General features: G+C 42.1%; 1 protein-coding gene across 1 annotated transcript; it reads left to right on the top strand.

Annotated features, from left to right (window-relative positions):
• The first annotated feature begins 12,146 nt into the window (after positions 1-12,146).
• On the top strand, positions 12,147-21,421 carry csf3r (colony stimulating factor 3 receptor). Its single transcript, XM_079274562.1, has 17 exons — positions 12,147-12,267; positions 14,235-14,336; positions 15,082-15,156; positions 15,338-15,634; positions 15,742-15,874; positions 16,026-16,192; positions 16,711-16,880; positions 17,626-17,776; positions 18,077-18,156; positions 18,276-18,483; positions 18,593-18,781; positions 18,997-19,098; positions 19,375-19,521; positions 19,604-19,744; positions 19,847-19,943; positions 20,023-20,101; positions 20,718-21,421. The coding sequence occupies exons 3-17, from the start codon at positions 15,093-15,095 to the stop codon at positions 21,189-21,191; spliced, it is 2,499 nt and encodes an 832-aa protein (XP_079130688.1). The 5' UTR covers positions 12,147-12,267; positions 14,235-14,336; positions 15,082-15,092; the 3' UTR covers positions 21,192-21,421.
• Positions 21,422-21,684: the final 263 nt, after the last annotated feature.

Raw genomic sequence — 21,684 nt, 5'->3', positions numbered from 1 at the left:
TTCAGGTAAAGAACGCCCTTGAGTCTCCAAGGCATAAGAGAATTAGATCTTTCTCCATTTAGATGACCTCATAGTTATGCCCAGCACTCCTAAGCAGGCCATGTTTTACGCCTGCAGCCTCACCTGGAAGGGATTTCCCCATCCTCCAGCCAGGAGACATTATACCAAGCTGGAGGTGGAGCTGAACTCTGCTCTACTGCAGTTCAGAGGCAGCAAAAACTCAAATGTATAAGCTGTTTGTAACACATGGTCCATCCAACCATACCATCCCTTTTGAATTCTTCATACATTATCTCTGTTCGTGGCAGATATACATTTGGTATGTGTTTATGCTAATTGATGTTGTTACTGTTGTTTTTAAGGGAATCAGTCCATCAGAGCAGCTTCCAGTGCATGTCTTTCAACAGCATTGACATTTCTTGTCAGCACAAATAAGACATTGCTCAATGAAGCTGTGGTGGTTCCTGGAGTAGTTTTCCGCTGTATTTGCAGTAATGTCTCCTTTCACCACGAGGATGCTGGCCAATTAAAAACTGAAAATCTGTGGGATTCAGCAAAACCAAATGATTGTTGACTGCTGTGCAGCAGCCTACAGTACGGAGGACTGAACTTCCTCTGAAAAGTTTAGCGGTTAGCTTCCAGATGGTCGACAGATCTGTTTAAATTCGCCATAGGGGAGGATGGGACTCCTGCTGCAATACAATTACACTAGTCGCATAAGACACGTAAGCATACTATGCAGCTATTGTTAAGGGAAACTTAACTGCCTCGATCTAATCTTTACTATGCATGATTAATGCTTGCTCAATGTTTTATAAATGTTTGATTACCTTAAATTACTCTTGTTTAAACAGTACTTTTGTGTGCTTCACGACTTACTTGGTACTTTTATACTCGGGCTACACATTTGTGACCTGTACTACAAAACTTTGACCAGGAACTTAGAATGTGCATCACAACGATATTTTCATTGGAAAATTCAGTTTTCAAGTTAATTTCCCTTTCACGCGGTAAAACGCAGTGCGGTGCCAAGCCTAGATGCAGAAAGGGCAGGTGGGTGCTGACAGAGACGGTTGCACAGACACCATGAACAGAGGGAAGGAGCCAAGACCTGCCAAGCACACACAGACACCAGCCAGTCCCCAAATGACACAACATATGGAGTACAGCTCAAAAAGCCCTCCGCCCTTCTCCACCCGCCGTCATCGCATCCTCCTTTTTCCTGCCGCACAGCAGCTCTGTGAAAAACAGGCACTGAAGCTGCGATAGCAAGTGGAGAATTTGAATATCTATTTTTGTAACAGTGGCAACCATGTTCGGCATTCTCAGAAGACATGCTAAATCGTAGTCCCCCTGCTGAAAACATCTAATTCTGTATAATAAGTGAATCACTGAAGCTTGTTAGACAATAACATTCTCCCTGCAGTATCAGAAGCCTGCAATGAATACTGCCTTCTTGTGAAGACAGAGAGTGCTGGTATTTGTGATGCATATTTCTCTTGATACGATCAATTGAATCGATGCGTCGCCCTCTACAACTGCTGCCCACCTCTCATTAATGAGGCAGAGGCCAATTACAGCCCAGACCACCTTCCCCGCCTTCATTAAAGGCACACCCCTTGTCGGCAGGCCAAAAAAGGAGACAGCGGAAAGAGTGCTTGACCATGACTTTATACCACTTCACTTTCCTCAGCAAAAAAAAAATGAATGAAATACAAAAACTTTCCAGCCTTTCTTTGCCAGCGAAAGAAATATTTCTCAGCTTTTCAGGGAGATAGAGATGATGGAGGAATGAAAGCATGGCAGTAATGTCAAGCATCAGCCATCCCGGCTCTCTGTCTGTGTCGGTTTTCTCTCTTCCTTTCTAGCCCCCCCCCCCCATTTGACGACCTTTCACTCACTGTGCCACTTTGTGGATAGCTCCATTACAAAAGCCCCCCCCCCCCGAAACATTACAACCTACCACACCAGCAGCATGGCTATGACTGCAGGGCACGTCCAGATGTGCAGTGGATCAGTCCGGCGTTACCAGCAGGCCCCACACCCACAGACATTTAGGAGATTCACAGGATGTCACAGCCAGCAAACGCATGCTCCCGGCTTCCCAGTTGTGGGGCATTCAAAGCTGATCGAGGTTCAAGTAACTTTCATCCCGCTGACTCGCTAATAATAGGAGTTCATCGCCTCTTCTGCAAAACCAAAAAAAAAGGGGGATTCATCGCTTAACTTTGCCTGAACCGTAATCTGGTTTTTACAGATGGCGCATGACATGATGATGATATTGTTTTGTGATGGCAATTGATGAATTCAGACACCACTATGACCACTTACAGTATTCATCACAAATGCTTGTCACCATCTGTCATCCCCCACAAACGCAGCGATCAAATGGCTGATAGTGGGCACGTGGAGAACATGGAAACAGTAAAGTTAAGTACTGGACCATGTTAACCAGGGTTCCAGTGTGCATCATCCATTTCAGTGGCGACTACACTACAAATCAGCGTCGTTGGGCACTGAATAAGAGTGTAACCTTTCTATGTTTGGCTGTGTTTTGTCATTTGCATATTCATTTAGTTGATCACTTGAGTATAAATTTGAAGGAAACTAAAATTACTTGTCAATGTATTTAAAACAAACAGTGAAAATGAATATAAAATGAAAACCTGAAGTGGTATAGGAAGGGAAACTGAAATGAATGTGCTACTGCTACAACTTCTGCCTTATTTGTTATTGATGTTATTTTTTTATCATTAATGCAGTTGTGAAAATAACAAGAGAGACGTTATATTTATGAAAACAATATGAAGCTCAGACACTTCAGAATTCTTCCTTCAAGGAAAAGTCGAAGGTGTAGACATGTAGACCTTGAATACTTATAGTATGTGTAGTTGGAAAACATACAGAATGTGAAGACAATAAGCCACGATAATAGTTTTTAATGGAAGAAAGTATGCATATACCCAATTTACCAGGGGAGATGGTTTGGGACAGCACCATGCAAAGAGGAATCCACCACATCCCAATGAGGCCTGACAGGCGACTGTGTCCCCAATGCAAGCCAATGCATGCGTGCTGGAACTAGCCACAAGGGGTATTTGTTCAAGATATCACAAACGATATTTGCTGACTGCTCTTTTTCCTAATTGGTCAGTTATTTAAAGGAACCATCCTGGTGGTGTCATTGTTAATTACACGATAGGCCTTACGGCATCTTGTTGTCTCTTTTTTTTGTTCTTGTTATGGAAATCCTAGAGAGAGGGACAGATTGCAAGCAGCAGTCTATGCTCGGTTAGTTAAAGAATGAGGAGACTGGCTCCAAAAAAGTTCAATTAATTATTGTCTCAAATTGCAGGCTCAGCATGCCTGGTGCAGGCAAGCCTCTACAATGAAAGCTGTATGAACAGGAGATGAATTGGAGCGCTTTCTAATTTGGCAATGTGGAAACAAATACTTTGCTTCCTCTTGTACACAATCTTTATTTTATTTTTAGATATTTCACTCAGTGTGTATTTCGCCGATTTCTTTCTCACAGAAAGTGAGTGTGTATGTGTCTCTGTTCCTCCGCTCCTTTCCCTCGCTCCCTCTGCTGATTGATATTCGTGCTGTGGAGGCAGCCTGAGCCCTAGAGCTCAAAGAGTTCAGTATCTGTTGTCCACAGTGGTGAGAGGAAGAAGCGGCAATAAAATAATAGAAACGTTGGAGTTGAGAATCCTGAAATTCACTAAATTCCAGTGTGTTCATCTGCTTATTGATCATTTCCATGAGAATCATGGTTGCCAGAATCCTGTGCTCTTGTCAATCTGAACCATGAGGTTGCAAGCAGTAACAAGAGAACAATAAAAACTGGTGATATTGTTTCAAGCTACAATTCTCACTGTAAATATTTAGTACGTACAACCTTACCAGATGTATTTCATCAAACAGTATTGTGTCACTTTCATGTCACATTACAGCCTCAATAGTGTGCTTTGTCTCTGTTATGCAGGCTCTTGATCTTAGACAGTTTCAGTCTCGTGATGGTACGTGGGACCAATGTTCAACCGGGTTCCCACCTATATATTATTATGAATATGAATAACAAATTTATGTGGATGTAGATTTTTGGAGGCTTTATTGTCTTAGATATTTTAAAAATCCTGCTTTAAGAGTAATGTATGCACTTTGCCTTTAGCTGTTTTTGTCAACAATAAAATTCACCGTAGCACTTTAAAATAGCAAATAAAATGTCTGTAATTCCCGGGTACCAATTATCTTGTGGTCTGCAACTTCAGTTTCAGGTTCCTGGAGATAATACTAACGCGTGAGACAAATGCACAAAAACATAAAGATTGGACGGCTGCGTAAACTCTCACTCTTTATCTCTTTCTCGGCTGGTACACACAAACACACACACACACACACACGCGCGCGCGCACACACACACGCATACGCCCACACACAACCACTGGAAAAGACACTATGGCAAATATTGTTTTTACTGATATGCGGATTGGGTTTAAGAGCGGAACGCTGAGCATTTCAATCTAAACAGTAAACACTCTTAATTGGATTGTGTGCTTATGTGCTTTGATGGGAATCCTCGAAGGACTGTATATTATTAGGCCTAATTGATTCTGATACATATTTACACGAGTTTAGAGAATTAGTCCAAAACAAATGCGAGTGGGTTTCATCACGAATCTAATGGCAACACATTACGTGCCGTGCTTCGGATTGAAACGGCCATTACCGGACCGTCGTATCGTTGCAGTGTCAAGAGTTCACTGGTCCCTTGGCAGTATACGCTGAGGCGGCTGTGTCTCTGTCAACATCCTGTGGACCTCCCCTGCTCATCACAAATGAGGCCCAGAGGGGACGATGGGAGCCGAGCGAGGGCGCTGGTCGTCACCCCGAGGTTGAGAGGTGGAGCACCGATCCTCTGTTGCCGACCTCATATAGCATCAACCGCCTCCAAAGGCTGCGTGTCAAGCGATTCAACCTCGGCCACATGGGATATATATAGGTCTGCTGTAGTGCTCCGAGAAATGTCGGCCAGCTCCAAGCAATGTACAGTCACATTGCTGATGGACACGCCACCGCCAGTGTTTATCAGACAGTTTGAATGTGTGGGGCTGTGTGTTTATCAGGACTGTGCACTGTATGGAAGTCAAATAGCAAACTTCAAGAGTCCACCCTAAACAACAGATGTCCTTCCAGGTGTAGGAGCAGAGGATTGCATCTGTAGGTTGATTCAGGGTTGGTGCCACTTTTTGGCAGGGTGAGACTGTGGTTGGGGAAATAACAGGAGCTCCTTGGCCAAGCAGGCATTCACATCTTTGGTCTCACGTCACCTGAAATTTAAATTCCATTACTTGCCGTGCCACACTTCAAAGAAAGCTCAGGCCTATTAATTACCAAAGTATGGGTTCAGGGTAAAGGTGAACGTGCAATTACAGAATTAAATCAAGTCTCCGTTTACCTTGTCAGTCCTGACAGAAATAATTTGAGTGAATTATTAAATGCTTCCACCACTCTCTGCTGCTTCATTGTTGGCTCAGGCATATACTCAGCTGCATGAATACAAGCTATGCTCCTTTCTCTTTCAAAGTAAAGCGATTGTGTTTTTTACTGCAATTAGTCTTGAACTGTAACTGTACATGTTTACGATAAACACAATATCAAAAACATCCACTGTTACTGCTTTACCTTTGCTTGCAAATGCTTTCTGTGTTCCTTGAACCGTTTGATGAAAGAGGTCAAGCTTAATGAGATCATTTTAAATGTGTGGTGGTTATGGTAATGCTAAATGTGATATCATTATCAGGGTTTTAGGCCTAGTAAATTAGAAGTTGTAATTAGCAAATTGGCTACCTGTTCAGGTCATTTAAATTTCTGAGGTGATGTTGTTAATTATGCTGCAGAATAGATAATATCGGCTTTTACCCGCACCTATAGACGCGTCTTTTTGCTTTTTTGCTTTTCCTCTGCAGAGATTACAAAATTGCACTTAAATATTCTAAATATTGGCATGACTCATCCCTGCTCACATGGACATGTTTTCAACTGTTTCACAAAAAGGAAAAATAACAAAAAAAAAGTCTTGTTTTTGTCAAAGTCTGCTTCAAGCAAGCATTTTAACTAATTGCCTGTAATGAAGCAATTTGCCAGTGGCTGACTGGATTCAGTGGTTGAGGTTTGGTCTCTATGACTACCAGCTGTCTGTAATTACTAAATCAAGCCAGAGTGAGGTTTTGGGCAGTCAGAGTGGCTACAAAAGAAGTCACGAGTGGCAAGTGTTCACAGTAATTGCGTTGCTGGGGAGTTTATGCAGACATAACTGCAGGGATGTGTGTGCCACTGGTGTTTTTTCTCAGGTAATTTAAAACTTGATCCTGTGGTTAGAAAAAAAATCAACAACCGTTACTGCTCAGTGCTGTGCTGTTTGTCTTTCAGTGTTTTTTGTCTTTTGCAGCGCTGTTGTGCTTCACTCTGTGTCAGCTGGAGGTGTGTATTGTGCCAAAACAGCCAGAGGTATGTAGTGTGCTTCGATTGATGTTCCTACTTTCTTATAATTACCAATTAGCGGGTATATTTGACATTTCAGAACGATGAAACGGCGCACACAGAATAAATACGTTTTATCAATACTTCTGCATGTTGTTCTGTTGCAGCTCGTGCAGCTGCCCTGGGTTTGGATTATCCTGGAGTCCATGGAGCCCCTTATATCTCTGGACCAGCTCGCCGTGGGATGCACCCCAGCATGATGCCGTTCAGACCTCAACCTTACAAGAAACTTGATGAGACTGAACCTAACATGGCCTCCCACAAACAAAGGCAACAACACATGAGAGCCCTAGATGACAGAAGACCTAAACAAATGCATTCCAGGACTTGGCATGGCACTCACAGTCCGGTTCAAAGTGAATACGCCACCGCCCGAGTGCTCAGCCTTCCCAGAGGACGCTCCATCTTTTACCGCAAGTCCAATTTTGAGGAGCTCAAGCATGTTGCCCGTCCAACTCTAGCTGAATCCCCGGCCCAGCCTAACTTTGTGAATTGGGATCCCCGAGGTCGCAACAAGCCGCTCTCGTTTGTCCACAATGAGCACGGCAGCGTTGTTGACGAGTCTGTCCCAAATAGACGTGACATGTCTCTGAGTGGGCTGCCCCAAAGCAGGGGTCACGGCGCTTACCCGAGCGCTCTAACTGGATATGGCCGGGTAAGAGCGGTTCCTGTCCTCCGTTCATCTGGCTTCACCAACAGAGCGACGTCTAGCCGAAACCCTGCTGTCGGTAGACCAGACTGGATGAGGTTCTCTGGCCGTCTTGCTCATCCCCTGTAGACGCCTCAATGTCAAACTGTTTTTTTACAAGGTAACCCTGTTCCGAGACTTCTGATAAAAGGCAAAATCGCGTCCAGTTAGAATAAGTCAGTGAGCTAAAGGCACTCTGTGAGGAGTTGTTAACGGGCAAGCATTTTGTGAAGGATGAAGAATGTGATTTCAGAATGTATTTGTATGGTTTTTTTTATATTGAAAATAAATAAAACAATATCCAACTTATCTGTGTACAAGCTCCTGCGTTGTTGCTTCCTCACCTGTAACTCTAACACGACATTCTCTCTTGAATATGAAATTACCAATGGTTGTATTTCTCAGTGCCTCTTTCCACCCCCCCCCCATCATAAATGTGTCGCTGAGGTCTGGATGTTACCAGAGTGCCATCTGTTGGTTCTAATGGGTAGTTATCCCTTTGGCTCACACTGTTGAGCACAGGTGCTGCTTAACGGGTCAACTTTTGACAAATCCCCTAATCTGTTTACAATCTGCTGTTTGCAAGTACTACGAGCGGTTCTGCTTATTCGTCCAAATAATCTCGGTCTTTCAATGCTGTCATGTTTCACTGGTTGTCTGGCATTACAAATGGAGACAGTGAGGTGTTAAAATGCAGCCCTAGATTTAGAACTTGTGTAACTGCAGCAAATATTGAATATTTTTCCTTTCACTCATTCTTTTACCAAAAGGAGAGCAGGACCTCAAAACACAGGTGTATTTTCGAGACAAGCTTAATTGAAGAAACCCTTCATATGTCAACCCCTTGGCTTTGATTCCTAACTGAAAGACATTTTGAGAGAGTGTGACTGGTTGTTGGGTAAGGGTTATTCAGTGATGGACCCATAAATCAATCAATCAGGAGCCAGAAGGAGTCTGTTGTGAGCGCTCATCCAGAACGCGTATAAGGAAATGAGTGACAGAACAAAGTAAAGCAATCAACAGTTTAGGGGGAGCAGGAAGGAAGGCAGTGAAGAGTAGCCATATATCCTACAAGATGTCAGGTTGGGCAGAAAAAAAAAAGAGGATGTTCAGCAGCTGCAGGGAGCTCGCTTGACTCCCCACCTGGAGACCACACATTTAGGTAATGTCAGGCTGTGTTCAGAACCTAGAAGCAGAATATGTCTTGCATACATAATGTTGATCTCAGAGCGTCACACACTAAAATACATGGAGAAATAGTAACCCTTCAAGCCGGTCCTCGCAGTTACCGTTCGCTACACGTGCACACATTTCCTATTGCATCCTGCAGTTGTTCGCCTCCTTACCCTCGATCAATGACTCATTAATGACCTCTTGTGCGGTTTAAAAATGGATGGTGAAATCCAGCAAGTAGGAGAATCTGCTGTGTATAAACTTGTGGGTTGAAGCAACCTGAGATGCACCTGCAATTTCTTTAAGCGCATATCGCCAGCAGCTCGCTGGGTTAATGTCAAAACATGCAAGATGGAAGGGTTATTCGCATAAAGTGACAAATAAGTCTGACATCTCTTCAGATCACAACCTCTCCCTTGCGGTTATCTCGTTTGACTCAACTGTTATACTGACAGATGAGATGGCTGATGGTGTCTCATGGGGAGCAGTTCGCCAAGAAAACAGAGTTTCTTCACATGAAAGAGGGAGTGACAGTTTGTCCATGTTAGCGTTGGTTTAGTTGGAGAAAAACAAGAACTACATTGATGTGCACATGGTCGACAGAATAATATTTATACCTGTAGAGTGTTTTTAAAACGCATACCACACAATAGTGTTAGTATGATGTGTACTAGGAGGAGCTTTTGTTGAGGCTTCGAGGGGTTTTGATTTTACTTGTATTATGGCAGCAGATCTGGAATGAGCAGCAGTAAATGAATCTGTAACATTTGAGTGCTAAAATATAACAAAAATATGTAGGATGGTACTCTTATTACATTTCCAACCTTCTCATAAGCCATGATTTGGTGGTTTTTGTGAGTGTAAATATTATGAACCACTGTAAGTTGTAGTTCAGCTCTATTCTTTAAGATTTATTTCATGTTTGACAAAATGCACCCAAGGGTTCAAGCCCAAAACAACCCTGACTACTTGCTCGGAGAGGAAGGGCAGTGCTTTCGTCACTTTAAACATCAATAGTTGCCTTTGTGCACTGACAAATGGCAATGGTAATTTTCACCATCTTTTGGACCGGAGCCATCTTTGATCTCGGCCCTTGTTTTGCGATTCAACGACACATCTGTAAAGTTCCCTGACTGCATTTAGCACAGTTGCGTCGCTATCGCAGTGACGAAATCGGTCTACAGAAGTACTCAAAAACAGCCTCTGTGGTAGTTACTGTCTCTAGGACCACATTTCAACATGAATACCCACACTCACACGCACACACAGACTAGCAAAGTGTAAACAATACCAACTGTCACAGCTGGTAATAACCTGTAGCTTCAGCAACATAGCTTTATTTTAAAAAGTTATGAATCCCTCCGTGTCAGTTTGACACAATCTAGCATGCTAATATGGAATGCCTCGCAGCATTTCACACATACGCTTGTTTAACTTTCTCTGCCTCACAAAACAAATCCCACCACAGTTGATCAGAGCTCTGCCACGACCTCAGTGCACACTTGGCGTAACACACACACACAACTTCCTTTTAAAGCAACCTTCGCTGCCTCCCTTTACACAATCCCAGACAGTGGTGGTTAATAAGAACGTGTATTTTTTCCCGTGTGAGTTTTGTGTTCTGTGTGTGTTTCCTCCAGGTGTTCCTTTCCTCTCCTCTTGTGGCTCTCTGTGAGCCCACTATATCCTGCCAGCACAACTGACCTGTGGTAAGAAGGAAATCGATAGTCAATTCCATTTTGCAGCCAGCGTGTGACAGGTACTAGATAGGAGTGGATTGGGTGCATGTAAGGAGCCGGAGCGTGAATCGGCACTTGACTTACCCCTTTCCTTTCTCTCTCTCTCTGTCTCACCAAGTACCAACTACCAAGTACAACAACTCAGGTGTATGTTCATGCATTACGCGTCATCTAGTGTTAATGTTGAATATGTATATATACCGTACATAATATGTATATTGAATATATACAAATGATTGTGATTCTAATCAGAATTTGTCTTATATGATAATTGTTAGACACACGATACAATAGATAGGTGACATCTGAATAAAATGCATATGGCAGGACACTTTGTTGAGCACATATGCAAACAGCATCTGGACACATGTGATTATAACAGCGGTGACGGGAACGTGCACCTTCCACACTGTCACTTCTCAGGACATATGGTCGCTCCATCTGGGAGGTTTTGATCATGTGGGCAGCTATGAGCCTTCACTGCAGAATTCAGTTTCAGAAGTCTGTATGAATTCAGTTCACCGCTTTGGTCCAGACTTGAATATCTCTATTTTTCCTATCCCTGATTTTTTGGCATTTTGGGATTTTGCCTTAGTCACATCTCTAATGTGCATAACAATCTGAAGAGGAGACAGCATTCTATTAAGTACAAGAACCGTAATCAAACCTAACAAAGCGTCATCAGCTCAACGTAGCTTGCAGGCCCTCAGCTAATTTGACTGCTTACTGAAACGTAGCATGTAATACTTAATAGATGGAGAGCGCTTTGTTCATTACTGCCGATTAGGAAAAAAAGATCAAGCAAAATATGTCGACGCATGATAACCAGTTAATGTATTTTTAATTAGTGCATGCTTTTCTTTTCTGCTGTTGATTCCTATTCACAAACCCACCCCTCTGTGCATTTAATTCCTCCTCCAGCGCCTCTTGACTAACAGTTAGCTTCCATTATGTTTTTGAGAGCGGCGGAGTGACCGAGCGGGGATGCCGTGAGATTAAAAGTTGAGTGGGTGAGCTCACTGGCTCGCCTCGTGCACCATTTTAAATGAGGTCTCAGCGAATCGTTTTACAATTTAATAAGCTAATAAACCTGATATGGCAAGTAGTTTGAAGTGCCCTTGGGGGGTCAAGGCACAGTTTACAATCCCATTTCAGAAGCTTGTTCTATTACCCTGCTGACAAAAGCTTGGACAGGCTCACAGAGGGAGATGACTGCGTTTTGATACAGCAGATCCGCTACTTCAAAGGTCACACTCAACACTGAGAGGTCAGTCTGAACCCGACTCACTCCATTCCTCAAGACGGCTTACTGGAGTCTTATCATAGGGCGTTTGATAGCTGCCATATTAACACCTGGTGAGAAAAAAGGCCGTCAAGTAGAGTTGAAGTACCTCCGCTTTCTCATACACGCAAAGGCCAGACACCTCGCCTGTCTAGAGATTACATTAAATTGCTTCAAATTGAGTTGCAAGGACTGTTCTTGTTACTCCATCAGCAATCACAAATGCAATATATAATATAGGAATAAATAAACCGATATCACTTGTAAAAAAAAAAGGAATTTGTCCCAGATTCGATTCATTTTAGATGATTTATTTGCCTATCAATAGCTGCAACCGTCGGTCATGTGGGGAATAAATTCGAGTCATTCCTCGGACAATGAAAATGGTTTTATTTAGTCTGTTACTTGTCTCTTTCATGTGAAATTCCTTATGTTGTTTTAAACTTTTTTTCAGTTTCGTCTTTAAGTCTGTTATTTGTGCATTTATGTGTGAAACTTTCATGCTGCAGGCTTGGCCAGGATTTTAAATCTCAAGGGGATTATCCTGGAAAAGAAAGGTTTAATTAAACATAAACAAACTATTTTCTCTCGAGAATGGCCCGGCTTTAAACACCCCACTTTTTTTCTAGCCGTAACTGGGCCCCATCAGTCATGTGTTTCTTCCTGGAAAATAGTGAAGTTTCACAAATTCAAAACAAGGATGTTGCTGCTGTTGCTGCTTGGCGAACATACACACATGTCCTCCAGTCTGAGCTGCTTTGAGCCACACTGTTTCATCTAGTGCTATCAGGGCTGATGAGAGCCTCTCGTCTTTCTGGGTCTGCTGCAGCTGCTGTGTGGTGAGTGGCAAGCCTCTCTGATGGCTCTCCTTTATCTTCACATCAAGCGATTTGCCGCTCCTTTCATTTTGGTACTTGTGATTGAAAAGGGAAACTTCACAAAAGTTGTTTCTGAATGACACGGGTTCAGGCTGGAGAGTTCCTGATCCATTTTACGGACTGCTCAACTTAATTTCATTATTCATTATTTATTCAACACTTGCTTAATCAGATTTAATTTTATTTTAGTGCCTGTTCTGTATTGTACTTGTGCCATTTATCATCCTTTGTAGTTTCCTGTCTAATAACGCCAGTACATTTTAAACAAACATGAAACACGAGGATCTTCAGATATTATTAATGAGGAATTCTAAGATAAGACAACACATTCAAAGTAAAGATACTTGAAGTGTAATGCTGAAAACATGCAAAACATATTAATGAGTTTTAAGATAATAATTTAAAAAAAGAATGTTTTTTGCTTTATTTTTATGAAAACAATCATTTTGTGTGTTTCTTCAGCGGTTTTGTCATTTTGTCATTCTTCGAAATGGCCAGTGTTGCTGTGAAAGTAACATTAGCACGTTAAGCTCAGAAAAACATCGACGTGTTCTGGTCATCCATTAAAAAAAAGGGATGTGAAACAGATTGCATTCCTCCTTTTTAGTTCCTTGGACTTTTACATCTGCTGACACTAAAGCTTACCCTGTCTACGCTTGGAGGAACTGATCTATGATTGATCGCTGACGAAATAAAGAAACAATAACTCCTATCAACTCCTTTAGTTAAAGCCCAATACTCAGTGTGAGAAATATCACCAAAAAGGGGAAATAGTGGCCAGTTTGTCATTGCACATGTGTCAAGGATATTGCCAAATCCTGATAGTGGGCGTTGTGTCACCCACTACAGCAACGGGAAAGGAAACATATGTTGGCTACAGCGAAATGTACCTCTCCACACAGTGACATGACTCACTGAGACACCAACATGAATCCAGATAACATTTTCATCAATACATGAGGAACACAATAGGCCAACACACCTAAAATATCTGGTTGTATTGTACGCTGTCCTGTATCAAACTGTGATTGTTGACAAAATACACTCAAAATGTAATATCACATCTTTTCTCTCCCTCTCTCTATCTCGACTGCCTTTTGTCAGAGCGACAGGCAATTACCTATTAGTGGTCAGCAGAAATTCGAAAAAAAAGGAAAGCTGAGGAAATTTAGGCCTTTATGCACACGGCTGATAAGAAACAGGGAGACATTGCATTTCTTTCACATCGCTTTAACGTGGACTTCTCCAAATGGTATGTTGTTGGGCGCTGAGGGAGGCGATCCGACTGTGAGTTTGAGTGATAGTTTCAAATGATTAAAGCAATACCTTATCGTCTAAATTGACAGTCTGAACGTTTCTGCCCAAATGTAGACATGGTGTTCCGGAGCAGAAATACTTGGAAGCGGGTTTTATGGAAATCTAATTGCAAATCATCCCAATGAATTCGTTTTGCCTCTACAGTATAAGTTGAATTGAACTCTGCAAAGTTTTTAAAATGTTTTTTGCTTCATAAATCACAGAAACAATTTAATATCCTCATGTTTTGATATGTGAAGTATATTGTGGAATACATTGTGAAATGTCTAAAAACCACAAGTCTGTATGTGTGGTTTGTCACGGGAACAGCTGTTTGCATGTGATAAACCATATGTGCATTTATGTATTTAAGTATTACATGTGAAATCTTTGTTTTCTCACGGGATGTCTTACATGTGAAACATCACTTAAAACTACCTGATGTTATAGTTTCTCAGTGGATTCTTTGTGAAATGGTGTTTTACATATAAATGATCATGTGCCTTTCTTTTATAATGGAAACACTTTTGTCAGCTTTCTGTCTATCAACCAACTAATTCATATAAAGAGGGAAACTAACTGTTTCCATGTGCTTCCAGACAAATAACTGCTTTGTCCTTTCTCCCACACAGACACAGAAAATGCTGTGACGGCATGTCTGCGCCTCGTTGACGTTGCTTTGTGAGCAGCTACCAGAGTTCAGTTGAATTTTAACCCTTTGTAGTCGTGTAATGGTGAGTATTTCAAAAACCCACTCCTCAAAATGAATTTCAATTCAACACCTGCGCTTTTAAGCTGAGGTCCCAACTGATTCCTGAATTTAAGAACCCAGGTTCTTGACTTACGATCAGAGTTAATATGCTGTAGAATTGCTCCCATCTGCTAAGCTTACAGTCTTCTGTTCATTATACATGACCAATAAGCTATTGAGCGCATACCTAACAAGGCTGGTTACCTTCTAACTAACTGGCAATCAAAGTCTTCCTGTCTGCTTGGAGGAGTTTCATCCCTTCAATAGAAAAGTGTAAGAGGAGAGAGATTTGTTTCCTTTCTACAGAGCATTTACATTTCATTTTTGTAACAGCTGGAATGTCACATCTTATGTGTAATCGTTTTAAACAAATGTGGAATCAAGCTGTCACAAATGTTGATTTTTATATTCACGAGTCTTGTGTCTTACACAGGCTGCACGCGACTGTTACGTTATGACGCAGTGGATGCATTCTCTATCTGTCCGTTTGTTTTTGAAATATTACGCATTATGGAGATCACATCCTTGCTCACATCACCCTGCCACGCCAAACACTTGAAACACCACATTGATGATGTCTTGTCAAGCGACGGACGTCATCACTCTCAATACTTCCATTGCACAACGCACAGTGTCGCTCAGAAGGAACGGCAATTCAAATATTGTGTTGATAGGGCATGAAAGTTTGTAATTTAGGAATAATGCCTTTCAATTTGGCTGCCCAACAGGTTTTATCGCCATGCTATCCACGTCAGTGTCAGTGATTGTTGTGCTCGTGGCGTTTGTGAATGGAGCGAAAAATGGTGAGTGTGTGCTTTCAGAGTGGAGAAGCAAATCTAAATGGAAATTTACAGAGACGATTGTTTTTACACCTTTCTTTTTCTGACTCTTAGATTCTTCCAAACTAAATTTAAAGCTGGGCATTTACAATTAAGATTCTCGTCAACGTGGCACATCTGAATTCATTTTCTTTCTCATTGCTAGAAGACGACATACAGCCGTGTGCCAAGGTCCAGACGTCCAGCTCAGTGGTGCCTTTGGGGTCACCTGTCACAGCCACCTGTGTCATCAGAGACGACTGCCCTCTGGTCGTTGGGCGAGCTGTTCATATAGCGTGGCGCCTCGGCGATCGTTTCCTCCCCAGCAGCCCCGTGGCCAATGAGAGCGGCAGGGTTTCTGAGGTTGTTATACCGAGCTTCAATCGCACCAGGGAGTTCCTCACCTGCTGCGTCCAGGCCTCTCCTCTTCAAGTAGTAGGAGGAGTGGAGATCAGAGCTGGATGTGAGAAAGATTTAGAAGAGATCTGACACCTGTTAATGGATCGGTAGATGGATACTCACGTAATGTAACAACTTCATAACCTTTTTCACCTTATTTCTCTTCTATAGATCCACCAGAAGCACCACAAAACCTCAGCTGTCAGACAAACCTCACCACCCCGAACACCCTGACCTGTAGCTGGGACCCTGGGCAGCAGGAGACCCACCTGCGCACAAAATACTCCCTCCACACCGAGATATGGTAATATTTTGCCTGTAAATGCCATCTACCAGGAATACACTGAAGCACTGAAAGCAAATATAATTTTGTGTCAGGAATGTTCAGTGTCGTTTACAAAGTATGTCTGTGAGTTTGCACAAACCGTGTTTCCCAAATTCTAATTTCATTCCAGGGATTCAAATGAGAACCACATTTACGAGCTCCAACCAGGAGTCCACCGTTACACCATCCCTCGCCCTGACTTTGGCTTCTTCTTAGATATGGAGATATATGTGAAGGCAGTGAATGAACTTGGAGAAGCAACATCAGCACCTATCGTTTTGGAACCTGTCGGCGCAGGTGAGAAATATAGAAGATATGCGTTATGTTAAAAAAATATTTGATTGTTTCTATTGTTGGGGGAGTACTACAAAGTACTCAAAAAAAGTTGTATTAATTAGTATTTTGTGGCTCCAGAAGGAGATAAACGAATCTAACAAATGACAAGTGAAGTCTTTTGAGTCAGTGTTGGTTTGTTTGGACTGGGAAATGGGGTCGCAACTTGAGAAATGGCTTAACAATCTTTATTTTGCAGGAGATGGAATATGTCTTTTTTTATCCATATGGTTAGAATAGGCTTTTAGTATTCTGGAAATACCTTCATTCCAGCTCCTATGTGTAGTTATATGACCCTCTGGATCTTTTAAAGCTCTCTCTATGTTTATCTTTTGGAAAAGCTGCCTGGCTCTGAGACAAATGAATACATCTAATGTCATCTAATGTGTTTCTGCACATTTTAGAAAAAGTAAAAGACTTGTGAGGAAAAAATGAATTCCATTTTAATCACAGCTTTTGCTTTGTTGACTGTTTTGTGACAGCTAAGTTTGACCCACCAACAATTCGGAAGATTGAAACGGTGCCTAAAAGGTACGGCTGCCTAAAGCTGAGCTGGAGCTTATCTCAGCACCAGGCCTGGATGGACGTCTTCCACCTAAACCTGGAAGTTCGACTTATGACTGCTGACAGCGGCCAATGGAATGAACAACCAGTGAGTAAAATTCATTCCAGTGCCAAGATAAACTTAACTTTAACTTTTGACACAGTAGCTATAAGCAGCCATGCAGTAATAACACATGCTTTAACATCATGATGTGCTTGCCTGGAGTCATATTTGTAGATCTGGGACAAACCCATAATGTCATCCAGGCTGGACTACTGTAACTCCCTCTATCGAGGCGTTTCTCAGGCTAACATTTCCCGTCTACAACTAATTAAAAAGTCCAAAAAACAAGACCATGTCCTATCCTTGCATCCTTACAATGGCTCCCTCTTCATTTCAAGATAAACATCAAAAACCTTCTAACTGTCTACAAATCTCTTCATGGTCACGCCCCTGCCTATATCTCACAGCTTCACAACCCTTACAGCACCACCAGACCCCTCGGATCCACCCTGTGGACTGCGCCCCATTATGATGGAAAAAAGCCAAGGACAGGACTTTTTCTGGAGCTGCTCCTTGGCTCTGGAAAAGCCTTTTGGAGGCCGTTAGACAGTCTGTTGATACATTTAAGATGCACCTTAAGACACACTTTTATTCTCTCGCTGTAAAGTGTGTTTAACCTGTTTTATCCAATTCCCTGGGTTTATCTTGTTGTATCTATTTCCATGCACATATGTGTCTCAATGGTTGTATGTACGCTTACATATATCTTTGTGGAGCACTTTAGTACGAAACCTGTTTGCTTTTAAAGTGCTATATAAATTAAATAAACTTTAACTTAAACACACGATAGATCCTGGTGAACCGGGTTAAAACCACCAGATCCGTGGACCAGTGCCGTCTCCTCCATGGGACTCAATATCTCGTCCAGATTCGAGTCAGATACCAGCAGAGCCCCTGGAGTGAATGGAGCAGCAGCCAGTCTGGAGTCACCTTGGACAGTGGTAGGGCTCAGATCAATTCACAGTGACACAATCAGTCACTCTAACATTTTCCAATCTATTGCCTTTTCTTCCATTCCCTGGTCTTTTCAATATATGCTAATGCCATGTCTACATCTCCCATTGCTTTGCTCTATAGCACAGGCTGAATTGATGTATTGAGTTCTGCCGCACACTCAGGCAGTGAATCCATAGTCCACAGCCACCTGTCTTGTAGAGGAAAGTTTTAGTTTGTGAAGAGTGAGGAGAGAAGTGCAAGCTTCTGACGAACCACTAAGCTGACAGCCGTCTCTTTCTTTTCAGCTCCCACTGGACGCCTAGACTCGTGGATGAGGGTATCAGGGGATCACATGAACAAACAACTCAACATCTTGTTTTGGAAGGTACACACATCACATGTTGCTCGACACCTGTCACGGGCTGATGTATTTTCTGTCGTAGCTCTTGTTGAGTGTGCGAGGTCTGCCTTTAAAATGCCCTCTCACTCTTTCTTTTTTTTCAGCCATCAAAACAATTCCGTGCCAACGGCAAAAATGTGTCATACATTGTCTCGCTGAAAAAGCTGCCAGGTGAAAATGGAAAATTGTGCTCTACAATGGAGAATTACTGCTTCTTCCAGCCTCCCGTGAGAGCAAAGAAAGTGTACCTGAGTGCTGTTAATGCAGCAGGGAGATCCTCCCCCACTGAAGTGCGGATTACCCTACCTAGAGGTAAAATTGACCACCTTCAACCTGCTTGAACTGGTTTAGAAAGTAGCTCAAATATGATACAGATTAACACGTTTCCCCACAATGTGCATGATGTGTTTTGTGTCTGTAGCTCGTGCAGTGATATCAGACGTCACGGTCACTCCTCAGGATGACAGATCCCTGCTGGTCCAGTGGAGAAGCCTGCTGTCTTCCAGTCCCACTGGCTTTGTGGTGGAATGGAGACCTTTGTTACAAACGGACCTCTCTTTCACCCAGTTTGAATTAACTGGCAGAAACCAGACACTCCTTGTAATAACAGGTATGTTTTATAGTATTTGTATTGCAGGTTTTGGGATCCATGTCCCTCCGATTTTACTCAACTTTTATTTGACTTTCCTAATCTAGTGTTTATCCCTTACCCCGAGAATCCACTCTCATACAATGTCTTCTTCTTCCTGTGCACAACCTGCCTGTACACACTGTTAGGAGCTTATGGCCACTGATACACTCTAACCTCTTCACTCTCATCAATAGGCAGCTTTGAGCCCTACAAGCCCTATGGGATCTCTGTGTATCCGAGGTTTAAGGATGGGATAGGCCTTCCACAGACTGTTAAAGCCTACTCCAGACAAAAGGGTAAGTCACCAAAGACACAAAGAGGATCACACAGAGAGCAGGCAGGGGTGTGAGAGTTGGGCTGCCTCAACTTTGAAGAAGTGAGAAAAGAGGTTGCCACATGATTTCACAAAAACAGTGCGATCTATTAGAAACAGCTAATCCATGATGTAATAATGCCCTCTTGTGGATAGAAATTAATACTTTTTTTTTTTTTGCTGGCCTGAAGGCTTCAAATCATGAGCATAATCACTCATTAAAGCTGGAATAATGACTCACAATATTTCTTTTTTTAAGCTCCATCCATGGTTCCGAAAATTCAAATTGAAAAGATCTGGAAGTCACAGGTTGAGCTTACCTGGGATGAAATACCATTAGACCAAAGGAACGGAATCATCCAGAACTACAAAGTCTACTACTGTGATAGGAAGGGACCCATCAACGGTAGATTAAAGACCTTAATGTAACTGTTCTAAAACATTTTCTTCTTTACTTGATCCTATCTGATGTCTGACACTTCTTTCAGTTGTGAATGCTGACCTGGAAGCGAGGAGAGTGACCCTGAGAGACCTCAACAATGTCTTTCTGTATGAAGCTTTTATGATGGTTAGCACGTTTGGTGGGAGCCGGAACGGGTCAACAATTGAAATCCAAATGAAATCCTTCGGTTCGTATTGTCACTCGGCAGTGGCTTTCTAGAAACAAGAGATTAAGACGTGTGTTTCCACAGCAGATATGTCATCCAGAATGCTTCTTCTTCTCCTCTCAGATGCAGTTGCTGTTGTGGCAATTGTAACTGTGTCTGTCATTGGACTGCTATTGATGGTTATCTTCATCGTCATGACTTGTTTCTCCAACAACAAAAGGTGAGATCATTGTCACGCTGACTTAAGCTGTGAAGCTGTGGTGTCATTTATTCTGAAAACTTTTTTCTTTCTTTTGCAGGCTAAAGAGGCGTTTTTGGCCAGCTGTTCCAGATCCGGCTAATAGCAGCATCAAGAGATGGACATCAGAATCCACACAGGTGCAGAAAATTGACTTTTGCAGCATTAAATGCTTTTGTGTAATAATAACCCACTTCAAAAGCATCTATTTTATTTTAGCAATGGATCAAATGATTACGTGCAATGTGAACGGAATCGGTAAAAAGGATGAACCCACAGATCATTATGACCAGCTCTGCAGTTCCCCTCCGCTTTTAACATTGTTTTGGTTTTACAAGCCGCAAATTTTCTCAGCAAAAAGTCTACGATAAATCCTCTGTGCCCATCACCAAACAGCAGACAGACAGAAAGTTAGCAAATACCTGATGATCATATTGGAGCATTTAGCAGCTAAAGAGACAGATACTTCTGTCAGGAGTTGGAGACCAAAACAGAGCTAAAAGGGGAGGGAATATTGAACCAACAATACAAAGGAATTATAATGTTGCTCCATGTGTGCAAAAGGTGTAAACAAGCAACCGCTTGCTATCACATTCACCACAACTTTATATTTCAGTGCATCATTTAGCTTGTTCCAAAGTACCCATGCGCGCAAACAAAACACAAATTCTGCTTTAAGTAACATATACTTATGTATGCATATGTTGAAGTGATATACTTGTCAGAATACAGGCCTTATTTATTTTCCTTTTGCAGGATTCCCATCTTGCCTTCGACAATGAGGAGCCCAATCCAATGTACCTGTCCCACCTGAGCTTCCTGGACCTCCATGTGAAACTAACTAAAGAGGACGATGACCCATGGTCAAACAGTGCAGAGGACACCAGTGACCTGGGAGAGTCCATTTGTGGTTCACCATTCACCCCCAGCTACTCCGGTTCCAACAGCGACTCTGTTCCTTACGCTACTGTGGTCTTCTCTGGTCCGTGCAACAGCCCTACGCCTCATGTCTACCTGCGGTCTGAGTCCACGCAGCCCCTCTTGGAAACTGAAGAGTCCTTCAGTCCAAAGTGCTACCATAACATGGCAACTAATGGGATGACGAGTGAGCAATGTTTTTTTGGGCCTTCCCATGATTGTGTACCTGTAAAAGGGGCAGATCCAGCCATTGTGTGGAATGACTTTCCTTTTCTCCGAGCATTATCCTTGAATGATACTCAAAATGGCTAGAAGTACTTTGGTGATTATAAGAGTAGCTGCTTTGCAAGATCTTCATCTAGTTCTGTTTGAAATGTTTGAAATGAGCCGATTGTGATAAGTTGATTCAGCAGAGCACATATCTGTAAATGCATGCAAGATTTAATGCTAAAATCATTTTTATATTTAATGATTATGATGTCCACACTTTGTTCATACCACACTTTGTAGATATGTCACCTCTTTAACAAATAAACTTTTTACTGGAGAAAAAAATGTATATTGTTGAGATGATTTTGTCGTGGGGCTTATATATCATCAAAATGAAAATGACTTTTTTCGGCCCAGTTTGCAGTTAAAACTATTTCTTGGAATAAAATAATTTAACTGTATGAAGACAGAAAAAAAGTTCTCCTGTTGACTGATCATTCATCACAATACCTCTACTTACAAAAAAAGTTGTTCTCTGTAGCTAATGGATATGATTTTAAATGGAAGCAGAATAATTTCCAGTGTTGGCAAATGT

Source organism: Melanostigma gelatinosum, assembly GCF_949748355.1.
Source record: "Melanostigma gelatinosum genome assembly, chromosome: 9".
NCBI lineage: Eukaryota > Metazoa > Chordata > Actinopteri > Perciformes > Zoarcidae > Melanostigma > Melanostigma gelatinosum.
This window is presented reverse-complemented; position numbering and strand designations above follow the sequence as displayed.